The sequence below is a fragment of the Diadema antillarum genome, unplaced genomic scaffold (assembly GCF_040938485.1).
Source record: "Diadema antillarum isolate AM-2024a unplaced genomic scaffold, OU_Dant_1.0 seq00000183_RagTag, whole genome shotgun sequence".
NCBI lineage: Eukaryota > Metazoa > Echinodermata > Echinoidea > Diadematoida > Diadematidae > Diadema > Diadema antillarum.
In genome coordinates, this window is record NW_027271250.1 from 2435488 (window position 1) to 2453149 (window position 17662).

The 17662-nt window shown below is 38.7% G+C and overlaps 1 protein-coding gene across 2 annotated transcripts in view; it reads left to right on the forward strand.

Annotated features, from left to right (window-relative positions):
• The window catches only part of LOC139728562 (uncharacterized), a 30935-nt gene extending 19600 nt beyond the window's left edge, over positions 1-11335 (forward strand). Inside the window, exons 3-8 of one of the 2 annotated variants that reach the window (XM_071639500.1) lie at positions 142-1043; positions 1377-1547; positions 2694-2884; positions 3845-4200; positions 5620-5751; positions 8840-11335. In XM_071639500.1, coding sequence (XP_071495601.1) covers positions 142-1043; positions 1377-1547; positions 2694-2884; positions 3845-4200; positions 5620-5751; positions 8840-10247 — 3160 coding nt within the window. In that variant the 3' untranslated portion in view covers positions 10248-11335. The remainder of the gene's footprint in view (positions 1-141; positions 1044-1376; positions 1548-2693; positions 2885-3844; positions 4201-5619; positions 5752-8839) is intronic. The other variant, XM_071639501.1, reaches the window with a different exon arrangement.
• The last annotated feature ends 6327 nt before the right edge of the window (positions 11336-17662 follow it).

The following is a 17662-nucleotide window of genomic DNA, read 5'->3' on the forward strand; positions in this document are numbered from 1 at the left end:
TCTAGCATATTGAAGTATAACATTTGCTCTTGTATCGAAATGGCTCTTTTCGCACAAAGTAGTGGATCTTTTGCATTGTATGCTGTATTATGTGAAAGTTTGTATGTGTAACATGAAACTTCTCTCCTAAACTAACTGAAGCAAATCTAAAACTAAAAGCAGGAAAAGGCAGCGGAGGATGTCCCGTTCACCAAGTGACAGCCCGACGTACCGCCGGAACAGGTACTCTCCGTCCAGATCTCCCTCCCCTGTGCATTCTCGAAGTATACGCCGTGGCCACAGCCCCAGTCTTGGGTTAACATCCACTTCACTGGGTGCTGAAGTCCTGAAATATAAAAAGAGTATTCAGGCTACTAAGGCAAAAGAGGTTAAGAAGGAGAAAGAGCCCAGTCCAAAGCCACAGGAAGTTGTGAAGAAAAAGCCCAAGCCTGAAAGCCCTATGGTGTTTACAATTAAAAATGATATTAAGCCTGCATCCTCACCGCCAAGAACTGTTGTGGAAGTGCCAGGTAGTGGGGGCCTTATCATCAAGAAAGAAATCAAGCCATCAGTGCCATCACCAGTGCCACCAGTTGTAAAGTCCACCCCTCCCCCTAAACATCCCCTTGCACCATTGCCTCTTCCGCCCACCATTGATGCTGTAGATAGCCCAGTCAGATTGCCAAAGGAAAAGGACCATTCCACAGTTTTTGCCCTAGACACGACCCGGCTGTCTGTAAAGACAGAAAGAGTACGGTCCAGAACATCCATAGCCGATCTTCCCCTTCCTCCCATGGCCCCGACTCCCGAGGAATCGCCAATGGACACCCCTTCACCTCAGCTTCAGCAGTCTCGTGTGAAGACGAAAGGGAAGGAGGAGTCAAAAGAGTCTATTAAGGTGGATGTGGCCAAGGAGAAGCGAGAGCAGATCCGGCGGAAGAGGGCCAAAGTGGCGGGCAACTCCCCAGACTGGGGAGAGAGGTGCGTGGATGTGTTTGAGATCATCAACCAGATTGGAGAAGGGACCTACGGCCAGGTGTACAAGGCCAGAGACAAAGATACAGGTATAACAAAAGTTTCATAACTCATCTTTGTACCAGTATGATGTGAAAATTAATGACACATCTTTAAGGGATTGAAAATAATGTGTTAAAACCTATGTGCACGTTTGCAAGAAAAAAATCCCACGTCTTCAAAATTGAAAGCAAAAGAGACAACTACTGGAAAGAAATTGGAATAATTTTCTATTGTTGCCTAGTGGAATATCTGACCTAATTTTGTGATACAGCCATCATAATTCCACTCATAGCCCATGCATTGATGCTTACATTCTGTGCTGAAGTATTTGATGTGATAAGACTATGTCCTACCTTCATCTTGACCTTGTGACTGCACAGGTGCACTGGTGGCACTGAAAAAGGTGAGGACTGACAATGAGAAGGAGGGCTTCCCCATTACAGCCGTGAGAGAGATCAAGATCTTGAGGCAGTTGAACCATGACAGTGTGGTCAGGCTGCATGAGATTGTGACAGATAAACAGGATGCTCTGGACTTTAAGAAGGACAAAGGTAAGCATTTGGAAGTCTGCCTCTTCTCATATTTATTTTGACTGGTAGCTTTCATTTGAAGAACACCTTTTTGGTGGAGATGGTTGTATCATTGTGTAGAATAATATGGTAACTTCGCATTTTATTTTTCATGATAGTCAGATGGTGAGTATTGACTTGCCATTTACCTTGCAAGTGAGACCTTGATGTCATGTTGACCTTGAGAAATGTGAAATATTACAGAGAATTAGCAAAAATCATGTTTCCGTACTTGATATGATTTGAGAAACCTGGAAGCCACTATTTACCATTTGCAGATGGATAAAAAAAAAAAAACCCAAACAGCTGTACTGCTTCGAAATAGTTCTAAAAAGTGAGTTAGGGATAGAAACAACCAATGTGAAAATGTAAATCAGTATAATCAATGTTAAGTACTGTTAAATAAACAAAAGATGAACAACAGTTTTATAAAAATAATTTCTAGAATAAACCATTGGCAGTTATGGTTTAGTGAGAAATTTAGTGATATCTCCTTATATTTGTGGCATTATTACAAAATTTTCATATGGTAGGTTGTTTGCCCATTGGTAAACATTGGCTCTAAGTATACCACCACCTGTTGTCGCAGTGCCAGCTGTTACATTCAAATCAACTTTATTGGATAATTGGGGGGGGGGGGGGGGGGGGGGGGGGGAGAGAGGGGGAGCTACTTATTGCATTTTAGTACTCCTGGACATACATAAGTTATATGACAGTGTTATACAAATTTTGCAGTACAGAATTATTGTGTGGCTTACATATCCCAAAGAATACACCATGGCACCCATTATGATTGAAAGGTATTTTATTACTTTCAGTCTGTGGGAGTCATGCATTTTCTCATGAAATTAGAATGGAAATAAATTCAACCCATTACCCACCCACCCCCCAAGAAAAAAGTACAGTTTTCTATGTCTTCTGTTCATGCTGGTTAGTCTTATCTTGCTCAGCATGATGCGACTGTTTTGTAGCACCATTTATATTGAAATTAAGTGGTTAATGCAACTTACTTTATTTTCTGTATTCTCCATTATGATCATATGCCCAATTTACAAACAGCAAATGTAAAGATTACTTTATACTGGAAACTACCACTCTGATGATCTTTTTCTTATCTTTTCTCTGTAGGATCTTTCTACCTCGTATTTGAGTACATGGATCATGATCTCATGGGCTTATTAGAATCAGGGCTTGTGACATTCAGTGAGGAACATATAGGCAGCTTCATGAAACAACTCCTTGATGGACTGAACTACTGCCACAAACGGAACTTCCTTCACAGGGACATTAAGTGCTCAAACATACTTCTCAACAACAAGGTAAAGATTCCCAGAAAGTTCAACTAATGTTGTATCAAAGTTCATGAGTTCATGTATAAATGCGCTGCACAATTAAGCTGAGATTTGTAGATAAGAACATTTAAGCTTTATCAAAAGGTGTTGGAATTATACTACGACATGAGTGCTTAATAGATTATACATTCAATACGGTGACAAGGTTTATAATGACTCAATTATGTCATTATTATTATTATATATATATTTTTTTTTTTTTTGTCGCAAGAATGACAATTTATGAATAGACTCAGGTGCGTATAAAGGGCATGGCCAAGCAAGGAATTCATCTTTGGTATATGCCATATACACCTGTACACCATTCATAATATAATTACAATTATCTTCATTTCAGAAAATCCTTCTGACCCCACAAAAAGACATTTGTGTAATCTTTTGCTGGGTTTATGCTCTGTAGCAATACATCACTCAATGCAGTGGATGTTACGTAGATAGATGTGTGCTTTAGGTATTTCACTGGTGTGTATTTTTAAAGCTAAAACAGAATGACAATAGTTTTCCGTGGCCTTGGGCCTCTTTAAACCAAATGTCACTTAAGCTCACTGTCACAAAGCGATTTTCACTGCAACACAAAGTAATTTCCATTGCAACATAAAGGGTATTACTGTATGTCAGCTTTCTGTTATTCAGAGTCGACGGATTCAGAAAAGGAGTTCCTGTTGGTGGCAATCTATAACTTTGTCATTTTCACAAGGACTGTTTTTGATACTGACAATCATGCAACTTCATGGCGGCAATCATAACTGATGATGATATCCCTTTGATTTGGCAGTATCCATCTTTGCATGTTAATGTATATCACTTGTAACTCAAGCTGTGTGCTGTAGGGACAACATCATCCATTCATGTGATTAGTTTGGGCCTTTCCTTGACAAATGCACCTCTCTACCATTCCATATTTTTGCTATTTTTGTTCTCCTGCAGGGGCAGATCAAGCTTGCAGACTTTGGTTTGGCCAGATTGTACCATGCCGATGACAAGACACGTCCGTACACCAACAAAGTCATCACCTTGTGGTACCGGCCCCCAGAACTCCTGCTTGGTGAGGAGAGGTACGGCCCAGCCGTGGATGTCTGGAGTTGTGGATGCATCCTTGGGGAGCTCTTCACCCAACGACCCATCTTTCAGGCCAACCAGGAGCTAGCCCAGCTGGAGCTCATTAGCAGAATCTGTGGAACACCAACACCAGCCGTCTGGCCAGATGTTATACGACTGCCACTCTTTAATACCATGAAGCCCAAGAAGGTGTACAATCGAAGACTCAGAGAAGAGTTCTCAACGTAAGAACAGAAGAATCTTCATATCTATACTGCTCTTCTTTTCTTGGTTTCATTATTGCTTTTATAGAGTCTTTCTGCATTACGTGGTTTGTAAAGAATCACAATTTATACACTGGCAGTATGCTCACCAATCTGATGAGATGAAACTTGTACTACATAGTCTTTCAGAAAATAATGTGCTTTTAATGTTCATTCTTATTCAGTAGATAGGAGCCTTAAGGCATTAAAGGACAAATTCACCCGAATGTATGTGTGGATTGAGTGAATGAAGCAATGTCAGTAAAACACAATGGTGAAATTTTGAAGAAAATTGAACGATCGCTCAAAAATCATGAAGTTGTACAGTTTCTCAGCTGCCACAGCTAGATGAGAAGACTACAATATTTTTTTTTTTTTTGTCACTGAAGGACAGTGATATAGAGATAATGTAAACAGAATTGAACATATTGTCATATTTCTAGCAAAATGAAAGAACACTTGACTTACCTCTTAGAAAGCGGGGGGAATAATATTGCCTATCACATGTGTCAGTATCAAGTCAAGGGATTTTGTGATTTTCATAAAAGAATAAATTTTGTGGATTTCTCTTTATTTTTTCATCATATTGTTATATATGTGACATCACACACTGTACTAATCTTCTCATCAAGCGATGGCTGCTCAGAAACTTTGAACATTCATATTTGAACGGATTGTCTGATTTCCTCAATTTTCAATGATGTGTTCTAGTGATATGGCTGCATTCACTCAATCCACACATATATTTTGATAAGCTTTTCCTTTTACCTTGTGTAAAGAATTCAATATGGCTGCATTCATTCAATCCACACATATATTTTGATAAACTTTTGCTTTTACCTTGTGTAAAGAATATAGTGTTCAAACACTTCAGGTTCTCAGCTGATGGTATATCATAGATTATGTCAACATACACAGTCAATTATGATCTGCTGAACACCACCAGCAGTATGAAAAATTAAACACAAATGTAAATGTTTGGGAATATTTATGCATAGTGTTGTGTGTATTATGGCAGTGCCATAGAGATGGCAAAAAACAACAACAACCAAATTTTTTAAAAAGGAACAGTCATTTGGTTAAATGTGATAAAAACAGTTTGTAAGTCAGCACATGCACACATTCTATACTACCCTTTTGCACATACATTATATTATCGAATTAAAGGGAATTGTTGCTATGTCTGTTCTAGCTGGATCACATATTAAAGTTTGCCATCAAATCACCGGAATCCAACTTTTGTTGCTCCTACGTACAGCTGAGGGAGAAACGTTTCTAAATGTTTTCTTTTATATGGACTGTTCTACGTCACATGATACAGTATTTTTAGAGTGCATTTGTAGGTCTCATGATATGGTATACTCTCATCTACATATTCTGTGTTATTTTTTGTTTTTACAGACTGCCGAGGGATGCCCTTGACCTGTTAGATGGAATGTTGACCCTGGACCCTGACAAGAGAACAACTGCAGAGGATGCATTGAATTGTGTCTGGCTAAGGGGGCTGAATGTAATCTCGATACCCCAGCCAGAGTAAGTATTTGTTCATCAACTTTAGGGTTTTTGTAATTTTTCCTTTTTTTTTTTTTTTCAAAGTCATGGCAGAAGTCCTTATATTCATCAAAAAGTGTGTGAGCTTTCCATCTGTGGTTTCAGGCACATATCAATGCTCAAAATAATACATGCATGAATATGCAGGATTTATTAATTACACTGGATCACATCTCAAAAAAGCTCTGCTTTGTTTGGAGAAAGTTGCTACGTGATGATACTGCAGGGTGATTTAGAATATCTATTAAAGTGCATTATAAACTAGAGAAGCACTCTGAGAGCGCAGACCTCCGCCAAGCATGCAGCTCATTTCCACCACTGATCTTGTTCTTCCATTAGAGATATCAGTGACTTCCACCCATACGTACTTAGAGCATGACAACATGTGCTGAAAGTCACCCGATTTCCCAATATGGAAGCTTTTGTCACGTCATAAACCCTCAGCTGCATGGCGCGCCTAACCCTAGCAGAAACTAGAGCATGCACTTTAGTGCGCGCATGCAAACCTCAATACGCGCAGCCTGAACGCCCAAGTTCATTGACCCTACCTGCCAAAATGTCAAAAATCCTTCATAAATTCCCCCCCAAATTCTAGGATCACTACCAAAATTTAATCGTTTGTTACTTGTGCCATTCTAAACCTTTCCTGCAAGTTTCATCCAAATCCGTTCTCTACTTTTTGAGTTATTTTGCCAATGGACAAACAAACAAATGAACCAACCAACGAACGAACGAATGAACAAACCAACGGTAACGAAAACATAACCTCCTCCCTTGGCGGAGATAATGTGGGAGGTAATGAAAAGAGGGGAGGCATATTGATGTTGTATCTCTTCTGCAGTGACATATGCATGAGGTGTACTTTTCTGGAATCCTAATGTGTCTTTTTAGAGCCCTTTTGGCCTGGTGACAACTGAAACAATGCTCCGCACATTCACACAGCTGTCTATTAGCATATTATGTAAGAATTTTTATTTTTACCTTTGCCACAAAGTGTCATCGGAGGCATTGTGTTTTCAGGTTGTCCGTCCATCCGTCCGTAATCAATTTGTGGACAGTATAACTTAAAAAACTGTTTGAGGTATGCTAATGAAACTTGGCATGTGTATAGAGTAGAAGAAGTTGTGCCTTTTAACCTTTGGTGCACATGGTCAAGGTCAAATGTCAAGGTCAAATTCTTACAATTTCACTATTTCTCCATATTTATGCAAAGCTTCAAGGTATAAGTTTTCTTGAAATTTAGTATTCATGTATTGCCAGATGAAGATTCTCTGAAGAAAGTTTGGGCCTTTGGATCAGAGGTCAAAGGGCAAGTGAAAATACTGAAATATCTCTCATTTTCTCCATATCTCAGAAATGAAACATAGTACAAATGCATTTACTTTCTGACAATGATTCTCCTGGGAATTTTGGGGTCAAAGGTCAAATGTTAAATATCAGGTCAAAATGCTAAGATTCTTTAATACTGAAATATACATTTTTCCATACCTTGGAGATTATGGAATGCATAAACTTACTCAAACTAGATATACATGCATTAGTGCACATTGATTCTGTATGGAAGATTTTGGCCATGGTGTCAAAGGTCCAGTGAAAATGTTAAAAATGTAACAATTTTTGTCTATATTTTAAAAATAGCTCAAGGTATTGTCATGAAAATGGATGTTACCAATTGGTGATTATTTTATATTAAAAAAAAATTGCCATGGGGTCAAAGGGTAAGGGTCAAAGGTCAAGTAGAAATGCTCAAATTCTGAAATACTTGCTCTCTTTAACAATTTTGCCATCCATCCAAGTGAAACCAAGTTCAAGGAAAGTAAACAATATGTACATGTGGGACAATTGTGTCATTTAGATTTATTTTATTTATTTATTTATTTTTTTTGCTAGTTGTGTGAAACTGCCTTCTCACATTGTCAAGACATGCGCTAGACCTATCGGGAGAAGCATGCAATGTGGCGGAGGAATACAAGTTGCCAAAGCGACATTTCTAAATTTTTTTTTTCATCTTTATCATATGCATGTTTTCCATAGCAGACTCCTTCAAGTGGGATTATATATTTATAGGTGTGAGGATCAATAGATGTCAGTAATATCCAAGGATTATATTTTCTTTCAGGGAAACTTCTCATGCCAACTCTCCGACATCATATGTATCTTGCAATCAACCTAAATTTTTCACCAGCAAGATGTGTTGGCCCTTGAGGCCAATAGTCAAGGGGTGAGGGGGGGGGGGGGGAAGAGCTTTCTGGTAGATACCAGTACTTGGCTAGTGTGATTTTTGGCATGCACAAATACAAGTGTACACTACCTTCAAAGTATTATTATTTTTGTTGTTGTTGTTGTTGTTGTTGTTGTGCAGAGATATCCTAATAGCAAACATAGTAAGCAGTGTGGTCTGGGCTTCATTTCTGAGAAAGATGCTGCAGTGGCATGTGTCATGGCAATGACAAGAATTCCACTCTATCTGAGTGGCTGCTGCCACAAGAAGTTGCTATTCTAGCAAGAGTTGCTAACCTATCATCCTTCATGAAATGAGATCCAGGTCCTTTCTCTGGTGATGAATAAGTGGACTGGGCAGGTTAAAGTGATCCGACTAAGGCTGGAGTCTGGAGTTGTTCCATGTAGTTATCTGCTCTGGCAAAGATGGTACAACTGTACTGGAGTGAGATATATTTCTACCCATATGCTTGTTGCAACTGCCAAGTTGATCAAATTTTCAAGTTAGCTACAACGGTAATTCACACATTACCCTCCCTTTCATGCAGATTTAATCATCCATTCACGCTATCAAATAAAGTTTTGCATTTTACTACACAGCTGAGATCATGCATTCTGTTTCTTCAGAACATTTTTATGAAGGGAACAAAAGACTGAGGGAGTTGCCCTGTGCAAACTCTTTGTGCCATAGATTATCATAAAGCTTTGATGGTGATGCTAATTTAGTGTGATGAATTTGTTTCTGGTCTGTGTGCTTCTGTCTAGTCTGTCAGTCAATCAACAGTGACTCAACATGTCATGAATATGTGAACTCCCTTTTGTGTACATTTCTTCTTCTTCTTCCTCACAGTCTACCACATTGGCAAGATTGTCATGAGTTGTGGAGCAAACGGAGAAGGCGACAGGAACGGCAACAGCAGCAGCTTGTTGCACAGAGTCGGGGTAGTGGCTCAGACCCAAGTCATGCCAAACTAAGCCGTAAGGAGCCACCTCCTCCATCACAGGCAGAAGAGGAAACCTCTCAGGGTGTTGGACCCAGTTCAGAAGAAGGAGGTAGCTCAAAGAGAGGAAATTTGGCTAGTCTCACAAGCACACCTGAGGTCAAAGAAGGTAAGGATGTGTCCATGGAGAGTGGGAAAGGATCAGGTGAGAAACAGCTTGCCAAGCTGATAGGCCTTCTGCAGGCACAACCTGCATTGAATATCAACAAGCTGGCAGAAACCCTCAATGTCCAAGTGGATTCCTCCACCATTAAGCTCTTGGAGAATTTGAATATGCAGCTGTTGATAGCTGCTGCTGCCACTAAAAAGAAGTCAAAGGAAGGGGGTGAGGAGAGTAAAGCTCCTGTGCTACCGAGCAAGGAAGTCACCACAGAGCTACTGGTGAGGGCACTTGAAGGGTCCAAGGGTGGTGGAGGTGCATTGGAACAGGTTTTTGGCTCTGTGTCTTCTGAACAGAAGAAGCAGGCAAAGGAGATTGCAACATCGTTAGCACAGTATGTGTCGGCACTCTTTGGTAAGCCAGTCAATGCTGGAAGCAGTGAAACGAAAACAAGTTCCTCCAGCCAGGGAGTCAGAAGTTATGGTGATGTGCCAGAGGGGGGTGCTTATGTCAGCCCCATATCAGATAAACTCAGTGGCGGACACAGCTCAATATCAGATCGTTTAGATGAGTATAGCTCCCATATAGGAGATTCTTCCAGTGTGCCATACTCCAGGGATAATTCCAGGAATGACTTGGGAATGTCTGATGATTCTCAGCAGAGCTGGAAACCACCCACCCCACCTGGCCCTCCTCCAGAGTCCCCAGAAGCTGAGGAACATGAGGTGCAACAGGAGGATGCCCCCCTTGTGACTCCTGGTGTCAAGGCAGCACTGATGCAGATGATAGCCCAGCAAGGCCTGACAGAACTGGGGATAGGCAACAATGCAAACAATGCCAGTAACTCTGGTGCTGCAGCTGCACCCCCAGATATGGAAGACCAAACATCTCAGGACAGTGTACACATCCAGCAGCCAAAGGCCCTTTTTCCTGGTGCACAATACTGCAAAGATGAATCCTACAGGAAAGACCGATTTGGTGGTTCTGCATCTGGCAGTGGAGAAGGGCGGAACTCCTTCACTTCCGGTAAAGGTTTCCCTCCTGGTAGCCGTGGTAGGGGATGGTCCTCATTTAGTAGAGGAGGAAGAGGAGGAACTAGAGGGGGAAGTAGGGGCAATAGGAAAGGTCCAGTAGGACCCGGAACTGGGTGGACATAACTTGTGTCTGATCTTACTCGACCCTACCTTGATAGCCAGCTCCAAATTATTGTAGAAATACTGGGAAAAATGGTGAAGACAGCTTGTTTTCCCTGGAAAAGTCCACAGATAGTAATGGAGAAGGTTGTTTTGTAAGAGTGAATCTCATATTCTAATCCTAGTACTTCAGTGGGAATGATAAAGCAATGCTAACATTATATCTGCAGAGACAAATGAGTATGTTAAACATCATTGTATCTTAGATAATAATTTACTTTGGAGATGCATTGTAACAATGTTCTGATGTCATACTGGAGATATGAAATGCAGTACTGAAGTCCCAAGACCATTTCTTCCTCAACCAGCGGAGAACCTGCTGTCCTTAACTTGCATAATGTGGCAAATTATTATATTGGTTTATTTTCTGCAAGGACCATAGTGTGAGCTCTGTTGGATGACTCATTGTGTCTTGACAAATGGGATTTGTCATCATCAAAGTAGTGACATTAATGCTACCGCTTAAGTGAAAGCCTGCCTTTTTAGAAGAATTGACTGATGCCTAGGGTAATCTTTCAAACACAGAACATGGCAGAACTAATTACTAGTGAAGAGCAAAACATTTTAAACCATACTGTATCCATCCATGTGAAGAACTTATGGAAAATACAATCAATCTAAGGCACCTGAGTCAACTTTGAAGAAATTAAAAAATTAGCTTAGTCAAAGAAAAATTCTACCCCAGATGGATAGAAACGTGTTGATTCTGTTACGCGAGTCAAAATTCCGGTAAATTGATAACTTTTTTCCCTCCCAGTCCCTTTGGATTCGACTTGGCGAGGTTGTCTGTATTTCTGACTTACTTATAAGTAATTTTTCTCTGCAGTGATCATCAAAACATGGTTAAGTGAAAGTATGATCAGCATAATATGTTCACAGTTTGAATGAGGATGTTTCAACAAACAGAAGTGTATGTGTGTCATGGTACAGAAATAATTTGTACTATGTGAGTATTGGTATGACTTTGAATGATTACCTCGTCAGATTACTGGTTGTAGAATGTTCTGGAAGCACTTCCTAAATTTTGATCTTGCCTTTGATGTAGTATTGAGTAGGTGCAGATTTTTAGCAAATTCAAGATACACTTAGTAATGCCTTTGCAATGTGACTTCCAAGCATTGGCATTTTTTTTTTTTTTTGTCTTGTCACTTTGTGTTGCTTTCATTTTCATTCCATTGGTTGTAGTCTTGTAGGTGTGATTTGTCTTGCTGCTTCGTAAAGTTTATGTCTTCTTCATTTGTTATTTGTGATGCCATTGAATCTTCTGAGTGCAGTATTGGTAATACAGACAGAGAGACAACACAATCATGACTGTAAATACCGCACTTACTTGAGCACTGTATCAGGGTTGAGGATATCCAACACACACAAGTGATACTTCCCTTCTGAATAACCTGTATTACTCTCATTTCTTCCACTTAGAGTATGATATATGAGAATATATTTATCATAAAGATATCACCAACAAGTTCACATTTAGTTTGTCTGACTGCCACCAACAACAAAAATCTTGAAGCAAACATCAGTGACTGGTAGTAACTTATTCTGTTGATTTTTTGTGCGTGAGCAAATTTCTTGAAATACAAAACAAAATTTTATGGTCGTGCCTCTGAACTAGTGGTTCAGTACCCATTTCATTTCTGGGTGGCTGTTAGAAGTTTGTAAATTATTATGCAAGAAGATTGAAGCATTCACCCAAATATCACAAAACTACTAGAATAAATGCAAAATTTAGCACATCAGTTGTCATTTTTTATTTAGGGCAGGGAGAAATATTTGATAAAAATGAGATTTCATTGTGAACAAGATATCAATAAGCATACATTTTTGTGGACTGGTACATGACTAAAGTATGCAAGGGCAAGTGGCTGAGATGTTATGTGCAAACCTCAATAAAAGTTATGGGGAGATTTAGGAAATCAATCCATATTCAACCGTACTATTGGTAGACTGTACAGTCAACCTTGCATAAGTCGACCTCGCATAAGTTGAATAATCACCTAAGTCAAAGGTCTTTTCAAGTCTTTATATTCTCTTGATTTAATCCCCCATAAGTTGAATTTTCTCTAAGTTGAAGCTATTTCTTCAGTCCACATAGATTTAACTTAGGCAAGGTTGACTTTAGTTCAAAATGCATGCCACTGATTTCAAATGAAAGAGTGGATCTTCAGCATGCCCCAGTTCTCTTAACCCTAAAAAGACTGGGGGGCTAAAAAGCCCCCCCTCGATATTTTGTGCGATTACTTGGCAACGCGTATTGCTTTCACCGCGACGCTCTATGACTTTTTTCTTTTGAGTTTCCCGCTCATTTTGACACCAAATTTGTGACGCCCGGGGGTATGGTTCTGATGTTATGTAACTTTTTGTAAGTGCACATCGGACTGAAAATGGCTCCAAAATGTGATTTTGTGTACAAAGTGAATGCAAATTGATATTTTTCACATGGTTCATATAGATATGCTTATTTTTACTCTCAATGGCTGAAATCAATTTGTTTTAGCAGTATTGTTCTTCAAAAACGTCCAACATAAAATTTTGCTGAAAAAAAGACAAAAACAAAAGGTCAAAAAACAAAGAAATACATAAGAAATTCATAAAACAATAAAATACATCAGAAATTAATTTTGATACCGATTTTTTTTTCAAGTACATTTGCTAAGAATTCCACAAAGAGTATTTGGACCAAAAATTTGCACTTTTGGAACTTTATTTACTGATTTATAGCAAAAAGTGATTTTTGCATAAATTAGCATAATTAATTGATATAAAATAAAAGAAGACTATTTTGAAAAATCTAATTATGTGATCTTGTAGATTACATCGCACACTACCATTGTGCAAATTTTTGCGGTGATTGCGCGATCCATGGCCGAGATCCCCCCCCCCCCCCAGTTTTTCCAGCTACCAAAATACCCCAGTCTTTTTAGGGTTAAAGGATAACATGAAGTTAATGAACTTTCCTCCAGGGTGTGCTCTTATGTTGGACAGCAGTAAACATTTCTATGTTTGCAGTTTGAATTTAGAAAAACTGATCAATATTTCAATACTTTTGTTCTTTTCCAGATTAACCTCACTGTAACCAGGAAATGCAAGAAAAGGAATAAAAACAAATGAGCAGCACACTGTTGGGAGTTGTCAGTTTTTACTTGTAATTTCCCTGAGCAATGATAAAACTATTAGATTGAAATTGTTAATTTAAACAACCGTAAGACTTTTTTTTTACAGATTTCATAATTACACAAGTGATTAGTTTCATGTAATAGCATTGAAAAAGAAAATAGGTATATTTTCAAGAAAATTGAAAATATTGTTATAATGATAGGGCGTTTGCGATTATCAAAATATAGGTAGCTTCATGGCATGCATGAAAACTTGTTACGGACTGTTTCCTGCTCAGTGTTTCTGGCAAGTTTCTTAAAGAGATCATCTGTGAAAAAAAAAGAGACTGTGGAAGATATTTGTTCAAAGGCTGGTGTGCTCTTTACCTATGGTTTGAGCTGTTTGCTCTTTTTCGCACTGTGGTGTTTTGTCAAAGAACCTTTGTGCAATGAAGAAAACATTTATTTGAAGTTTTTGATACTACAGGCACTTGTAAAAATATGAATGAACAGATTTGCGTTAAGAAAAAGCAGCTTCTAGTAACTGCCTGAAAGGTGAAAGGATTATTATTAACCTAGTAACATGAAGTTAGCTTTAACAAGCTCCTCTTCGCTTGTTCTTAAAAGTATGGCACGATATGATCTCAAAATGTTCTTTGTTATTGGTATGAATATGATCAACCAGAGGAGCACAAAATAGTTTCTGTATGTAGTTTGGCATACATGAATTTACAGGAAGGCAGGAGAAAGGTCTGCAGCAAGGACATAACAGCTAGACTGTTGAAAATGAAAATGATGTAGACGAATGCTTTGTATGTATGTAGAGGTTGTAGAGTAGTTTCACTTCTGTAGAATATCTAATATTTTTCGTGAGTGTTTGAAATTTGTGTAGTAATTAAAATGTGCCCTCCAGATGAAGATGGATATTTGTTGTCGGGTATTGCAAATCAGGAGATATTTGCGCTGTATAAAATTTCCAACATAGAAAGATGGTGATGTTAAAAGTATATTGTGTGAAATGAGAAGTACTCTACACTCTGAAAGCTCTGGTCATGTCCTGGTAAGTCAGTAGTTCCCAAGTGAACTTTGAGCTGGCGAGCAAAAATATTCACCATTATACTTTTTCTTTTGGTGCAGTTTTTAAAAGAGGCAAGATTTTTCATTGTAACTTAATATCATGCTTTGTCAGCATGCCTGTGATCTATTGAGGGGGGAAAGAGTTATCCCTGTATGTGAACATTTCATGAATGAGCAGAGAATATTAAAAGATTTTATTGACCAACAACATCTGTTCATGTGTGTGTGATCTCTTTCTTTTCAGTAATGTGCTCACAGATTGTGGGATGGCAGATTTACCAGCTTAGAGACAAAATTGTTTGTGAACAAATAAGAGTTTTCACTGAGAACCAGTATTTATGTAGGTGACATGTTCCACTTTGGGCCACAGTTGATATGCTGTAAATGCTCAGACCAAATACTGCAGCCTTTAGTGTTCATGCTTGTACTTCTTGTGAACATGCCGTATAGACCTCCTGATTGTAAATTTCCCTATAATGTGAAACTCCTCAGAAATGCAGTAAGTTTGATTCCCCCCCCCCCCCCCCCCCCCCCCTTTTACTGCCACTTTGAATCTGGTAAATTTGTTAACTCCACATATTGTCAGGCAATATATATCAGGTATTAGAAATGAGAGGAAGGAACCAAATCTTGCAATTTCTAATTAGATTTGTTGCTGTAAAAACCCATCTGTGAAATTGCTAGGTAGTAAGTACAGTACAAGATAAAATTTCCTAGTAAAACTGCAATCGAAGCCTAGGGGGATACATCCCTATAGAGATTTAATCCACTTTGAAAGCTGCAAGTAGGATGATGTATTATTTGAAGATATTCCTGCAAATAATTCCTTTAAAGTGACAGACAACAGAAAAATGTTACAGCTGTATTATGTATTTTGCATCCATATACTGGTAATCTGGACAGTAGGTAATTGTTGTTTGGAGGGTAACCTTTCTGATCTGGTTATTTGTCATGTGTTATTCATTTTTTTGAGGGGGATGGGGTGGGGCACAAATTCACACACTCTTTCTTCAGATGTTTGCATACATACAAAAAGCTTAATATCAGTTGCAGATGTATCAGAGCAATGCACACACAGTTAATGTTAATACCCAAGTACAGTGTATCTTTATACTACAGCCCAGAAAAGAATGGAAGGATCTACACATTCATTTTAACTTTTGTAAGCCCACATTCCTACGATATTAAGATAGAATATGAAGTTATCTAATTTTCTGTAATACCATGAGTGATATAACACACACACACACACACACACACACACACACACACACACACAAAGTGGGTAATCAATCAGGGCCCCGTTGCTAGAAACTTTGCGTTTTAACGCAAGTCTGTTGCTGAAAGGACTTGCGTTTAAACGCATGTCCTTTGCAATCAAACGCAGCTTTGTGTTTGGTTCAGATCAAATGCAAAGTTGCGTTGGATTCATAATGGTCAGTAAAACTGCCTACATTGTAGCAAAAAAAAAAATGCATTTATCACCACCAGTTTGCTGATAATTTGTTCAACAAAGCATTATCTAATTATGCAAAGTAAAATAAATCCCTTAAACACTACAGAATTTTATCTGAAGGTTAGTTTTCGTCAATTGCCAAAATGTAGCCAGTCGATAAGCTAGCCCTAAACCTACACTATCTACAGTTCGGAAGTGAACGCACCCCACCCCTATCATAATTAGCGATTTTTCCCCACTGTAGCACAGTATTTTACGATCGAACTCGTGTAATAAAGATCTCGTACTTCACACATGTCGGGGAATTATTCAAAATGTAAACTACACGCTGCAAAGAAAGCGATCGCAAAAACTCCTTGCTAACGAACTCCCCACAGCTTTAGATGATCCCATAGTCCCACTTATTTATTTCAACGTCATATCACAGAATGTGCTTTTCTAGGATTGAAATCGGCATGAATGTTAGTTCATTCCATGTACAAAAAAATTTTGTTGATATTTAGGTATCCTAGCCATTCTGATCCTAAAGTAGCATTCTTTAAAACTTCATTATTTAATGTATTTGACACACATTTGCATATTTTAGCATACTTACTCCCCTGTCCCTTATTGTGATGCACACACAATGCACTTGCTGTTTGCAGGGATTTATTTCGGCTAATTTCAGACTATCCTCGTCCACAATGATTTACATCTGAATAATTAACGGGAATCAAATGCAAATTGCAATCAAATGCAAATCTCTTCTAGCAACGGAACGCAGGAATCAAACGCAATTTGCGGGCGATACTTGCGTTGGATGTGAAGTTGCGTTTAAACACAATTTGAGTTTCTAGCAACGGGGCCCAGATGTTTGTATTAGTCACACAGTTTGGAGTCAGTTTATCTAAAACAGAGCTACCAAGTCTCACTCATTCTGCGTGAGACTCAAGCATTTATGGTCTGTCTCACGATCTCACGCATGGCACCCATTTTTCTCACGCATCTGGTGAAGTCTGCAATTTGGGCCAAAAATAATTAGCATAGCTCAAAGGATTAAAGTGATAGTTGCAATTGAAGGTATATTTCCCTTTTGCCTTTCAAAATTAGTAAAAAATAGTCAATTTAGTATGCACCAGATTGCATCATTAAGAGCTAATAATTTAAAAAAGCTCCCTACCATTGGAGGGGGACACCCTCCTCGTTTGCGTGCACATGCGCGTGAGCGCCGAGACGCCAAGTCATAAAAATCTCACTCATAAAAGTTTTTTGAACTTGGCATCTCTGCTAAAAGAGATATGAGACTTCCTGGTGGTACTAAATTTTATTGTACAAGTATGTTGCAATGTGTAGCCAAACTTTTGTAGAAACTTTGATATGCTAAAGAGGGTTCTGCAAGGATTTCATATCGGTGGAATTTGACACAAAGTTCATCAGCTTTACCCTGTTATAAAAAGGAAAGGTAATTGTACACTGTAGTGGCCCACAGATACCCTTTTTTAAAGTACAATGTACATTTCATAGTCCAAAGGTGTTAGATTTTGCACATTGTCTTTTCCTTGAGGTTGCCTCAACATGACCTCCAAGGTATCTTAAATCTCCTCTAGTTGGCCACAATAAGTGCATGATATGTTATTGACTTGTTGAAAATATCAATAATTTAGCCAATGTGTTGTGACAAAGAGGCTGAAATGTGCAAACAATGTAGGTTGGCAATTTCATAAATGGAAAAAAAAAAAGGGTTTGCATACATGTTAGTCCTGTTTAAA